The sequence below is a fragment of the Neodiprion virginianus genome, chromosome 4 (genome assembly GCF_021901495.1).
Source record: "Neodiprion virginianus isolate iyNeoVirg1 chromosome 4, iyNeoVirg1.1, whole genome shotgun sequence".
Lineage (NCBI taxonomy): Eukaryota > Metazoa > Arthropoda > Insecta > Hymenoptera > Diprionidae > Neodiprion > Neodiprion virginianus.
The window spans coordinates 25,783,260-25,796,558 of record NC_060880.1 but is presented as its reverse complement, the minus strand read 5'-3'; the positions used below and the strand labels follow the sequence as shown (position 1 = coordinate 25,796,558).

The 13,299-nt window shown below is 36.6% G+C and overlaps 2 protein-coding genes across 5 annotated transcripts; one reads left to right on the top strand and one right to left on the bottom strand.

Annotated features, from left to right (window-relative positions):
• Positions 1 to 856: 856 nt before the first annotated feature.
• Positions 857 to 5,099, bottom strand: LOC124303517 (UDP-glucuronic acid decarboxylase 1). Of its 3 annotated transcripts, none has more exons than XM_046760800.1 (5): positions 4,644 to 5,099; positions 2,772 to 3,356; positions 2,573 to 2,686; positions 1,964 to 2,284; positions 857 to 1,868 (listed from the first exon to the last, which is right to left on the bottom strand). In XM_046760800.1, exons 1-5 carry the CDS (start codon positions 4,702 to 4,704, stop codon positions 1,591 to 1,593), a joined length of 1,359 nt encoding a protein of 452 aa, XP_046616756.1. In that variant the 5' UTR covers positions 4,705 to 5,099; the 3' UTR covers positions 857 to 1,590. The 3 variants fall into 3 exon arrangements, with proteins under 3 accessions (XP_046616756.1, XP_046616755.1, XP_046616757.1); XM_046760799.1 differs by having other exon boundaries at positions 2,772 to 3,362; positions 4,644 to 5,098; XM_046760801.1 differs by lacking the exon at positions 4,644 to 5,099 and adding an exon at positions 3,784 to 3,935 and having other exon boundaries at positions 2,772 to 3,362.
• Positions 5,100 to 5,470: 371 nt separating this feature from the next.
• On the top strand, positions 5,471 to 11,720 carry LOC124303518 (uncharacterized). Of its 2 annotated transcripts, XM_046760803.1 has the most exons (9): positions 5,471 to 5,596; positions 6,675 to 6,742; positions 6,841 to 6,944; positions 7,434 to 7,619; positions 7,921 to 8,096; positions 8,678 to 8,819; positions 9,286 to 9,571; positions 9,671 to 9,831; positions 10,393 to 11,720. In XM_046760803.1, the coding sequence occupies exons 1-9, from the start codon at positions 5,581 to 5,583 to the stop codon at positions 10,568 to 10,570; spliced, it is 1,317 nt and encodes a 438-aa protein (XP_046616759.1). In that variant the 5' UTR covers positions 5,471 to 5,580; the 3' UTR covers positions 10,571 to 11,720. The 2 variants fall into 2 exon arrangements, with proteins under 2 accessions (XP_046616759.1, XP_046616760.1); XM_046760804.1 differs by lacking the exon at positions 7,434 to 7,619.
• Positions 11,721 to 13,299: the final 1,579 nt, after the last annotated feature.

Here is a 13,299-nt window from a genome sequence, read left to right as displayed (position 1 = left end):
GACCGAGCCCGTCGTCCCTTCCGAAGGACCTTTCGCGACCGAATCAACATCTTTTCCGCCATACACAATATTACTACCAACCATTTCGATGGTGACGCGCTCGATCGAAGATACGTGATATATTTAGAAGCTGGCAATTTTCATCAACGAGAACGACGCGACATCTGGCGTTTATTGCCGGAACTACCATGCAATTGTTGGTAAGACAATGTGTCTCTTGGCGTAAAAAATCGCGAAATAGTTTCAAACAGACATTGCATTTGTGCCTACAAAATTCTATCGTGGTGAATTATTGTTCAAAAATTTTTTATTTATAAATACTAAGCTAATGGGATCATTATTTACTTTCGCCTCACTGAAAGTTCAGCTATTTAGGGTCATCAACGCTTTTTAGTACGAAATTTGAAATAACACAATTTCTCGGACAAGCTTCAGTCCAGTGTATATTGAATTTAAACATTTCTCAGGAAGTTTTGAAGTGACAAAGCAGAAATTTGTCACCAAAAAATTGACCCCGAATAACAGACTCTGTCGACTTTTTAGCGGTGCGTTTGTTCATTAAATTATCTTAAAATAACATGCCCGCAGATCCACAATTCTAATTTGGATTGAATTGCCTAATTGATATGATTAAGCCAACAATGTGTACAACACTTCTCATTAACTTTACTCAATTACACTTTTCACCAACGAGTCGAAACAATGACTTTCATAAAACTTAGTTTCCGTTAATCATGGGTAGTTTCGAATATTTACTGACAGAACTAACGGTACTTATGAGTCTCTCTTGCTGTACGGAATTTTTCATGAGCTGTGTCCGCTTCGAGGTACTTTGTGTATTTTTACAAATGATCAGTTTAAATATACGCTATTTATTATACACCGCACAATATACAATATATTACAAGTCTTGATTAATTTGTTCTTGATTTAACCTCAAATTCACTTTACACGTTACATTTATGCAAAATTAAGTTAAGAGTACCTAACAGAGATGAGGATTTATAAAAAAAAAAAAAAGATAAAATTGTACTTACGACCAGAACATATGAAACGTATCACACGAGATGTCAATTCTTAAATCGAAAGCAACGTCGACACAGTTGTGTGGTTGTCCAACCGATTTAGAAGCAGTACGCTCAAATTCTCAATAGTAATTAAAAAGAATTGGTTTTGTGACTTTAATAATTCGGTCGTCATTTTGATTATTAACGTTTGAAGCTCAAAAATGTATTTCTAATATGACGTCGCTTTCGATTACGTACCGTACACTCAAGTCGAATAGACGCACTAAATATCCTCCTTAGAGGAAAAATCATTCTCCAAATCAGTTACATTGTCCATGTCGCTCGAAATATATGACGGTATTGTTAAAAACGAGAGATTACGACTAAAATTACGAGCATAGCAGATTAGGGTCAAATCCTCGGTGGATATTGACAGAATTGAATATTTTTTATTTTTCAATCGGATTTAGTGTCGTTGGACGGCGCATTATTTGGCACATAATGGTTTGTCCATCTAAAGTGAAGATGGCATCATGATCATTCATGAATTTTCTGTCGTCCTGTTCTATTCACTCAAAAATTTTTACAACTGTTCGATTATGTCGTGGTCGTTCTTCAACGACGCCTTTGTCTTTGTTTCAAATTCATCTTTCTGTGAGTGTTTCGTCCTCTGTAATTCTTTCCTAAAATACGCAACCGTCTGTTCAAGACCCTCGGACAATGGAACTTTTGGCTCCCAGTCCAAATACTTTTTCGCTCTTGAAATGTCCGGTTTTCTTCTCTGCGGATCGTCCTCAACTGCCGCAAGCTCCACGATTTTACTGGTCCCTCCAACCAGTTCTTTTATCATTGACGCGAACTCTGAAAGTGTAGAACATTCCGGCATGAATGTCCAACTGAAGGATGTACAGCAAAACTTGATCTCAGTGATATTTATTACTGAAAACTCGTAATACCTTCGATTGTATGTTCAATGGGATTTCCTATGTTTACTGGCAAAGTGTAATTCGATCCCATCAGGGCCACCAGTCCATCAACCAAGTCAGAGACGTACTGAAACGAGCGTGTTTGTTTTCCGTTTCCGTAAATTGTGATGGAATCATTTTGCAAGGCCTGCAAAATGAAATTTGACACAACTCTGCCATCGTTCATGTGCATCCTTGGACCAAAGGTGTTGAAAATGCGAGCTACGCGGACTGACACTCCTTCCTGTCTCATGTAGGCGTAGCTCAACGTTTCGGCTACCCGCTTACCCTCGTCATAACAGGCTCTGGGTCCTAAGTTTAGAAATTTGATGTTTTCGCTAATGTGTTTTCGAACAATTGAAGGCTGCTCTGTTATATTCAAGATGAGGTACTTTAACATGTCTTGTTTCGTCCACTAAAATCTCTGACTGCTAAAGATATATAATGAAACTTATTTATAAAATGTATGATTTAATTAAATAATAGATTCACAAACGCTTGGAGTACCATAGATTGAAATACAAGTATAAAATACAAAAATATTCTACATCAAGATTCGGTCTTGCAGTTACTTTGGATTTTCATTTTTTTCTCACTTACCAATAGGATTAACATGGCCCCAATATGTTTCAGACTGAGGATGTTCGTCAGGATCGCCATAAACCTCTGATGTACTAGCAATAAGGACCCTAGCACCAACTCTTTTCGCCAGTCCTGAAACATTTAATCATATAAAAGGAATGCTAACGTTTTTACAAAAGAATTAAGAGCCTGGGTTGTCAGAGACTTTTTTTCTCACCTAACATATTAATAGTCCCAACGGTGTTAGTCTTAATTGTCTTTACTGGATTATGCATATAATGCGGTGGACTTGCAGGACTAGCTAAGTGATAAATTTCGTCCACCTCTAAGTAAAGAGGTCTAACAATATCATGATGAACCAGTTCAAAATTTTCGTGGCCCACCCAGTGCTCGACGTTTCGTTTTCTACCCGTGAAAAAATTATCTGCGACAATGACTTCGTGCCCGGCAAGCATTAGGCGATCAACGAGATGCGAGCCAACGAAACCAGCCCCTCCAGTGACTAGAATTCGCTTTCGATTCTTGTAATTCAAAAATTTAACAGTCGGGAAATTTTTAGGTACTCGGCTTTCGATTTTTGCTTCGATCCGATGGAGTTTATCCTCAAGTTCACGAATCCTAGTATTTGCTTCTTGAAGATCATTTATCTCAATGTAAGGAACGTCATTATCCATCTCCATCATCTTTTCAATGGCTTCAGGTTCAATCTCGTTCAAACTGTCCTCGTTTTGCTTGATTTGGCGGAGCCGTTTATCATTGAAAGATTGTTCTTCCTCAGTCTTTGCCCAGCCTTTGTAAAAGCCTATAACTGTGCAACAGACCGTTTCTTTATTTCAAATCGTTTTGACGCCTCGTTTAAATTTCTTACAAGCTTATGGCAGCATAAATATTAATTGAATTCAAGGTCAACAGCTATACTAGCAAGCAAGCGAGTTCAAATTGTTTCTGATAAGATAACTTGTCTTATTATTATTTTTTGTGACACAATAACTACGATTATTGCGTTACTAGTATGACTGGCAGATTGACGAAACAAAAATATAATGCTGACAGTCACTATTGAAAGTATTAAGAAATTAATTGCATTTTAAATTTGTGTATGTAAATGTGTATTAGTAGAAGTATTTAGATTCCTGTTTTATTTATAGGCAAAAAATTGTCAAAGCTCTAGGAGACAAAATGTGTATTTGTACTTTACTTACTAATTTGTACTCTACATTTTTACTCACATAAAGAATAGATTTATCGACTTGATCACAAAACGGAGTAACTTTCAAATTCGTTGCTATGCAGCAAATGTGCCTTTTCCACTTTGCGAATACTTAAATGTTAGTTGTAGTTTCTGTGTATAGTTTTCGAGAGATAAGTCTGCATGAACAAACAAAAATGTTGTCGACTGATATTCTAAGAATGAACGCAAACAATTGAACAAAAAAATGAATTATTTGTTAAATGACGAAATGCGTAAAATGTTACAAAGATTGATGTGAAGAACCTGTTGAATGATCAACATAGAATGTAAAGTGTATATTGATTCCGTGTCGTAACTAGAATCAAATAGAATTGTTCGTTTATATTATTTTCACAAAAAAATCACCAAACGACTAGGAACCGTTCGTAGTTTGATTTTTTAACACGGTAAATGCAAGCACTCTGTCGGTTAGTCTTCAAGTGAAAGTTAATTTCGATTCTGAAGTGACTCCGAACCGTGTTTTGCTGCACATATGACCGATATTTCAAATTACCAGCTGTGGATCTAGACATAATACAAATATAGATGGGGTTCTGTGTATGCGCAATAATAATCTTCATTGTAGTATTTATTTATACAGAATAACAAGTTTGCGAAGACAGAAGGTTGGTTCTCAGGTGCTGGCGAAGTATTATTGAAATTGGTATCATTTGGTGTTCTTTGGGTTTGTAACAGTTGTATCAATAGCCAAGCAATTAATCTTCATACCTTGATTGTTGAAGTCAACATGCCCCAACAATATCAGAGACTTGACAATGCAAGGTGACACCGCAAGAGGCGGCGCGGTTTCGATAAAAAAAACAGCGAATAGACGCATATTGAAGAGTGCGTACTCACCCAATAGAACGCATACGATGAAAAACGCGGCTTGTTTCATCTTGCGCTGCGTGAGGAACATTCTTCCGTATTTCACATGTTTCGAGTAGTGCCAACTCAAGCCATAATATCCTCGTCAGCTAGTCTTTCTCTTTCAAATCGTAGTCCACGCTCACAGTCGATGCATTCCAATCGCAATTCGTGCAGCGTGCACGCAGCGGGAATGAATAGACATTTAAAAACAGGTTACGGTTCGAGAATGACATAACCTAATCCCACTAACCTCTGTCCAAAAATACAACCAATCAAAACCGTTTTTCGAACTTCACCAGACAACAGTACGCGTGACGCAGGCTATAGTTTGGTGTATTTTGGCTTTCACACCTGTAAACTCCACTAGGGACTCAAAAACAACACACGAAGATACATCGACGAACTGAACCGAAGCGGCCAAAGCCGGATAAACCCGATATCTGCATCGATCCAGCAAAAACCGCCTCTCTAGACTAGAGTTATGGCGCTATCTTTCGGTAGCTACGGAACTAAGCGCATTATATTATGAAAAGGCAAACGGTTGGTAATGTACGCTGAATGAAAAGAGTGATCAACCGGATCGATAATGAAAAGTCAACAATTGAAGGCTTATCGGTGTGAACAAAATGACCAGATATCGCAGAACCTTGTGTGAAAGCGATTCATCATCGGTAACGTAGATGATTTAGGATTGGACTACCGTAGGATGAATCGGAAAAAGATTAAGCGACTGACGATGAATGAAAATTCTCGGATGAGTCTGTCGGCGGTGGATAAGTCCTGATTGGTGGACTAGACGTTCATTCGAAGAGCGTAGTAACGTGACACGCGGCTGTCACATGTGGTGTATATCCCTGAAAATACCGCGACGTGGGCAACGTGAACATCTGTGTTGTAGGCGGTTTTGACAAGCCGAAGAACAAGGATGGACGTGCTCGAAGGTATGATTATTCACCGTTACGAAATTCAACAGATAGAACAAAAGAAGTTAGAAAGAAACTAGCCCGTCTTTGAACTACCAGAAATCTATCCAATTACACGAACTATTGTCTGTAGACTAGTGGTTTCAATCACCGATACATCATTCTGGAATTTCTGGGACGCTAAGGCGATAAAACGACTGTACCGACCAGTGTGCACTTTCGATTAACAGTTTGAATGAATTAAACGTACGACAGGCTGGCATAAAACACTCCCGTATTTTATAATTGTTCTTTCATGATGATTTTCATTGCCGAAACGTGACGCATCGCAATCTCTTTATCCGTAAATGCATTCCAGTAAATCTTGCAATCACAGCTCGAGCGTCAGTTTAAGCGATTAACGATAAGTAAAAAATTAAGCCTTATTCGAGTGCTCGTGGTTTTGATCTTTGATCAAAGCGCATTTCGGCATATGTTACACGGTTGCATGGAGTGGCCAGGTATTCTAAATTTATCAATCGCATATCTCTAGTTCATTGGATACTCACTCCCTGCAAGATAAGAAAATTCGTAGACTCAGAATCCAAGGTTTTTTATACCTCGTAATGGAAAACCGTGGCAGGAAATCTTGAAAGACTTTCTGGTCATTGCTTCTTTCGATTTTCTTTTGTTGTTGACGTTTTTTTTTTCAATGTTACAGAGAAAAATTCAACAGGTATTATGACGATTTTTCAATTCGATCTCGAGATTCGTGTCCGTGTAATTTTTTCCGTTCTGAAGCAATCAAGGCAAAGATCTCCATGCGGAACTTTGATTTGTAATCCTTACATAGGATATGCTGCAAGTCGTAATATTTTCCGGCAGAACTCCGAGAATGATTTTTCCCGAGTTCCCTGACCATGATATTATTATCAACAATAGGAATATCAGTATAAAGCATTAGAGTAGCTGCAACACCCTTAGTTGCAACGAACCACCGTAGGCAAAGGAAATTCCTCCGTGAAGCGTTGCGAAATTTCGAAACCGTGGCTCGGTTAGCAAAGTAGAGACCATCAGGCTTTTATTCTCTGTTCGATTTTTTCCTTTGTTTTTGTAGTACAAAATCCGGACCTCGCTCAGGCCATCGAATGGACCAAGGAGACTATCGAGACGATGATTACGAGGGTATATTGTACTAAAATTTTCAACAGAGGGTTTGCGGCAACAGCCAAGCATAGATTCAAATTTTGCATCCTAATAAAGCGTGTTTTTAATTAATTCAGTCGTTTACGAATGCTGCTGTGCGACGATCAATATGGAGCAATGCCCCGGCTAAGCAGCACCCTCTCAAGGACGTATTCTTCACCGTTAAGGGAGACACACACGTGTAAGTGAATCACTTGGATAGTGAGTATTTATAATTAGAATATTATTTCTTCTTAAATTTTTGGGACTAAAAAAAATCAAATTCGGCGCGTCGGGAATTGAGAGCGCAATAATTTGATGGGGTGGTTGGAAGAAGTTGCAGAAATATCTGTAAAAACCAAATATTAATTTCATGGGTAAACGCCTCGAATTTAACGTCATTAACATGTTGTTAAGATAATGGCTGTCAAATATCACGCGAAATGTCTTCGTTTCCAGCGGTTGTTTGGCCTGCAATTTTTATTGCACTATATTTCGTATGTGAATGTTAACTTGAATCGAATTGTTTTTCAAAAATGGAGTAGCTCCAGATTGATAAGAAAAAGAATTACAATTTGTCAATTTCTGTGGAACAACCGGAATTTATTAGTAATCAATGAGATGAAATGAGTTTGAAAAAACCTGGACGTTGATAAATCGTAATTGATTTAATTCGTATAATTCCAATTAGAGAGTTGACGAACCTCAAACTTCTGCGTGAGCCGGATTTCCGGTTTACCAGCGTAACCGCCCGATTCGAGTTCCTCTTCTTGGCAGCTGAAATCGACGTCGGTGATTTGGAGGTGTCGGGAGAATTTTTCGTGCAAAACACTGCCCTTAACGCTTTTCTGCCTTTGACCACATCTGGTCAAATTTCGTAAGTATTCTGCAATAAAAAGTGAATTGCCGTTTATTGCTAAACGATCTCACGGTTACTGAAATGAATGCAAATTGGATTGGTTTATAAGACTATTTTCTATTTTACGATAATTCTCGTTTTATTATCAATCACTAAAAATATTATTAAAAACTGATGGGCAACTTTTTAAAACAACATAATGTCACCGTGATGTTTAATTTTCGAAAATTAACAATTTCGTTCAAATCAACGTGTGCTGTACTTCGGACAAATTTGAGACACAAGAATTGATTCATACTCTGCGTGTTTTTTCGCGCAGAATAATTTTCAAAAATGTTAAGGCAAAAGGGTCAATCGGAGTTTATCCAATAGAGGACTGTTTCCTGACCAACAACAGCTACGCCATCGAGTATAAACCGGAGAAAATCCTCATAAAAACTACGTATCGCGATAGCGAGGGCGAGATAAGCGGTCAACTCGACAGGGATGAACTTTGTGAGTAAACGTCGATTCCCGAGAATAGTTCAGTGGCATAATTTTAATCACATTTTGATTGTGCCTTTTTTTTTCACCACCGTCCGTGATTCATCGTTTGTGTCAAAGATCATGAACATGAATACTAGAGATTAAACGATATTTGAGAGATTTAAAACTACAGTTCGAAAATGGGTAATTTTAGATCAATATGTCAATCCTCGAATCCATTATACTCACAACATTTGTTTGTTGATGTACATTATGACTCTTTTTTACATTTCTTAAATACTCATTAAGTTTTGTTAGGCGGTGGGCAGAGTCTCTTGATTTATTATTGATTTTCACACTCATTGAAAAAGCACATTCATTTTTAAACACATGTTTACGAAATATAATTTCCGGAAAAAGCCAAGCCTGTTGTGTAAAATAATACCAATAAAATAATACTCAAAGATATCGTACAACGCACCTGAGTTTTCGGCTTTTTGTATTTCCGTTCAGTAATAAGAATAAATATACTAAACGCACTAAGTATTTGGTAATCCGCTTGTGTTATTTCCGTCGTCTTTCTTCTGACTCATTACCCATTTTATTCTAAGCTGATACCTTGGGTGCTCACTTGTGGATGGATCTCACCAGTCGCTTGAATCACTTGCTCAAAATGGAGCTCGATGAAGTTATCGTTGAATTATCTGCCTGCGATCTTCTCCAAGGCGAGTCTGATTTAGTCGATGCCATAACGTAAGTATAATCGAACAAGAAATAGTCAGCTAAGTAAAACTATCCCTCCGTAGTGCAAAATAATGAGTATTATCACGTAGATGAATATAATATTGTCCGAACAAAAATTCATCTACATATCACGCAAGATAGTTTCTCATGTCTGCTATCTGTTTAAGAAATTAAATTATCCTCATTTTCATCTGCGCAGTAAAAAAGATAACGATATAAATTAAAGAAGTTACTAACTATCACAATGTTCTCATTCTTTTTTCTAAAAGAATTGAATGTTTTACTGACTGAAAAAGATATATTTGGTTTCCTTGGAAAGCAGTTATCTTATTTCTGTATCGTGAAAAAAAGATGGAGATTACCTTAAGTCACAGTATCTCTATACAAGATGAAGGATGAGGATAATTCATCCAAGAGAGTTATCTAGATAACGTAGAATGCTCTAAAATGATAATAAAAATACTGCTTTTTACAGGGAGCACAGCAAAGCGGTGAATGTGGTGACAAACGACATATTCGATAAAATTCTCGCCAACGCGAATAACCGAATCAACGAACTCAAAGTCTCAACCATACCGACACCGGACATCGATGCTTCTTTTACAAAGAAATTAGCTGGAGTTGTGACGACGGGTCGTTTCACTGCGAGGAATGGCATCTTCCAGAATCTGGCCACGATATCCAGGAAGGGCAACGTCAGTATCGCAGTCGAGGATGGAAATATCGTTATATTTGGGACAGTCGGTCTGGCAGAGCTCAAGGTTCGCAAGTTCTCGCAAGAATAATGCATCGAGATTGAGTGAAATTTAAAAGGCGAAACTTGTAATGAATTTGGATCACGGATGATTCCATATTTGCAGATCTCTTACGACCATTACGAGGCGAAGTTGATGGACGTTGGACCGACAGGCGCTATACAGACAACCGTCGGTCGTAATGAGGCTCTCTTCAAGTTTGTCCTCGATAAAAAGGACCAGGACGTAAAGATCCGTTTGGCAGATTTCAAGATCACAAACATCAGGTATCTACAGACTACGTCGTTTTCTAATATGTCGATAGTCGAGGTGGTTTCATATTGATTTTTTGAATTTTTTGAAGTCTTCCTCTGAATAAATATATATATATATATATATTTTTTTTTTTATTGATATTTGCGAATAGACGCGTTGCCGAGAAAAGTTACAAAATTATTTAGATAAAACCAGTGCGAATTTCTGCTCAACTTCTCTGCAATGTAGACTCCGTGTTTTTTCACAACACTTGGTGATTCCTTTGCATTACTTTTCAAATTTCTTCGACTCTTTTGCAGTGCTTCTCGGTTCATCTATGTCATTTAGTAACTTTCTTTAGTAGTTAATGTTCAGTGAAATGGAGAAAATTTCGATGAAGGCAACGGTTGAAATCTTGATGTAAGAAAATTGCAGTATAATACAGAATTAAATTCAAAGCGTTTGCCAAGGAATCGGAACGAAATTTACGTTAAAAGTATGTGCAGAAATTCGTGAAATAACTGCACATCAATTTGAAAAACTGTGGGCATCAACCCAGGTTAGAGGAAGAAATTTCTTAATATTTTTTACAGCGACGTTGAAGCCCATGTAACGGGTCTGGGAGGTTTGAATTGGTTGGCGTCAAAGATTTCATCCTGGATGGCAAGCACCCTGCGTTGGAAAGTGGCACCGGTCATCGAGGCAAGGGTCAAAGAAAACATCAATAAAGTTCTGGAAGATTTCAACGTCAGTGCTTTACTCACCAAATGACTATTCGTGTATCGGGGTGTCGCAGCTGATGCGGCGACCGAAACGACGGTTGCACTCGCCGTTAATATACCGAGGAATAACCCATTCTTTTTCAGCGATATTTTCAACATGAATTTCTTTTTTTGAAATTATATATCGCCACCAGTTTAACCTTGGCTGCACAAAAACTTGGCGTTTCTTTCTACCTTGAATTGAGATGTAAGGAATTTTTGAAAACGATTAATGGTACCTTAAATCATAGTGCAGGATTAATTCGGGCAGCAGAGTTGTTAATCAAGCAGGAAACGTTTGAGCTTGGCACGATTTATCGCAGTTTTCTTACTCGTAGTTTCACCAAACTTTCGAATTTACTTTATTGTTACGTTGTTGTTAAAATTGTTATTTGTATTATTATATTCACTACACTTTACCTACCAAGCAATTAATTTGTCTGTTTTTAATCTGTTTAACCTGTTAACGGCGGGGATGTATCATTTCAAGTCGACTTTTTGTCAGACGTGAAATTTATAAATAAGTTCAATTAATTCCTTATTTGAAGTCCCCAAACTGCCGTCAACAGGTTAACACGTCTTATTACTATTCATGTCGATATCTATATATTCTGTAAGTATTCTAACTCTTCGTTATGCGTTATGTTTCACAAATACGCAAATTTTTTATGCGTACTTTAAAATGAAGAGTAAATCTTGAAGCGTATGTTGATGATATACATACTTATATGGTGCATATTTGAGATTCCATGATATCGATGTATTAGATGTAAGAAGAATTTATATATTTTTAATTTATACAACCCTTTATATGATAATTATCTTATCGAGTTTTGCATTTCTATAATGCGGTTTGTGATGAATCGTTATGATAGATTGTTGATATACCAAAATACTTAATAAATACACGAGCAATAATTATTTTAACATATAATTAAAATGAAAATGAAACTACAGGTTCATTATCCACGAAAACATCATCATATGTCGATCAATATTCATAATGTAATAGCGGGTATTAATTATCAGTACTTCTTGTTCTACGGGATTTTGTGTGAAATTGTACATCCCAGTATCTTATATGTATGTATAATGCAGTTATGAAATATTTGTTTTTGTTAATTGAACAAAATAAAAAATCTTTTTTGAATCAAATAAAAGTTCTTCCAAAGTGATAAATAAAATATTTTCCGGCTTTATTATTGCGTACTTTGTAAGATAATTCCTGCAAAATGTTACCCTCATGTTATAATATTGGAAATTCCTATTTCGAATTATAGCCCGAATTCAATGGTGACATTTTTTAGCTCTAATCAAAAGAAATTTTCAGGCTCCGAGAATTTTTATATTTCAGTTTTTGGGATTTTTAACAAATCATTTTTGGCTCTTTTAGGACAATCGTAATGTGTTTTTATTTTTAAGGAAATCATAAAAATGGAGTATTACTTGTAAAACATTTACATACAGTTACTTCGATTGATCTGAAATCATATTTTTTTAATTCTCTTCGTATTTTGCGACATAATTTCTATTGTGTACATCTATGAATGGATAACTAGCTATTAACGCACGATGAATTAAGAGATGATATTCTACACTAAGAATTCGTACAAGTTGTAGATATAGGTAACAAATGATTGATGCAGCTACGATATCACAGCACAAAGTGAATAAAAAATAATAGGTACTTTCGTTACGACTGATAAGGCAATTACGAGTGCGCAAGATCACTTTCAAACTTGACACTTCACCGATTCTCAATTCAATTTCTGTCTTCCAATACAGTACGAATTTGAGAAATGGTCACAGATTTCATACCGGGAGTTGTAGGAATCGAAACATCTGAAGAAAAATACAATTATTATGCGATGCGATGAGTAAACTCGAAAATCATTAATTAATAACATAAGCTGAAGATAACCGGAAAAACCGACAGTTTTCTACGGTATGTAAAATCCAGCATCATGTATCATACATACATGTATACTCTAGCAATCAAGCCGTACAGGTTCCAGTCATGTGGCTCATTAAAGAGTCGATATCACCACCAGACTATAATATAATCGATTATGTGTGCATATCGTTTCAATCAGATTGCAGATAGGTACAGACACGCGATTTCTATTGTACATAATTCACGATGGAGAATTGATACCGGCTTTTTACCACCACAAAATTAACAATTTTTCTTTGTATTTTTTTTGTGCCGTCGAGTATTGGTTATCTCGCCGCTTGATTCAATCGAATTTCAGAGTGCGGAACCTGATTTGTTGATAAAGCTAATTGGAGTAATCAATTTTCGTGATTCCTTCACCCGTCTTTTTAACGCCGCAAAAATCAAATTAAAAACCATGATTTTGTCTTGATCTGTCACTTTTTTGTCATGGGATTTTAGGTTGAGATCGTGAAAGGCTTCGGAAGAAAAATTTTCTACCTGTATGAAACACAATGACGACGTGGCGTTTCTTCAAACGAAATGTACCTAATCAAAAGATTAGTTATTTATGAATGATAAAGAATTTTTTTCAACAGCAAAAAATATGAAGAAGGAACCCTGGTCACAGCGCGTTATAATGTAACACTATAGTTTTGGTAAAGTAGGTACTATCACAATAAAGATTTAAATATTGCTGTAATAACTAGAAAATTCGGAACAAGTGACCACGATCGAAAAGAATAATACCTTATACTAGATTTTCGGTTACAGAAACAAAACGCATTTGCATTTTTAACCCAGTA

Bases quoted from the DNA above. Each gene is read 5' to 3' on its own strand.
- LOC124303517 (XM_046760799.1), bottom strand. From the start codon at position 4,704: ATGTTCCTCACGCAGCGCAAGATGAAACAAGCCGCGTTTTTCATCGTA. The intron at 3,363-4,643 runs GTGAGTACGCAC...TCTGTTGCACAG, and splicing joins CATCGTATGCGTTCTATTGG to TTATAGGCTTTTACAAAGGC. The intron at 2,285-2,572 runs GTAAGTGAGAAA...TTCTAAACTTAG, and splicing joins GGGCCATGTTAATCCTATTG to GACCCAGAGCCTGTTATGAC.
- LOC124303518 (XM_046760803.1), top strand. The intron at 6,945-7,433 runs GTAAGTGAATCA...AATTCCAATTAG, and splicing joins GTTAAGGGAGACACACACGT to AGAGTTGACGAACCTCAAAC. The intron at 7,620-7,920 runs GTAAGTATTCTG...TTTTTCGCGCAG, and splicing joins ACCACATCTGGTCAAATTTC to AATAATTTTCAAAAATGTTA.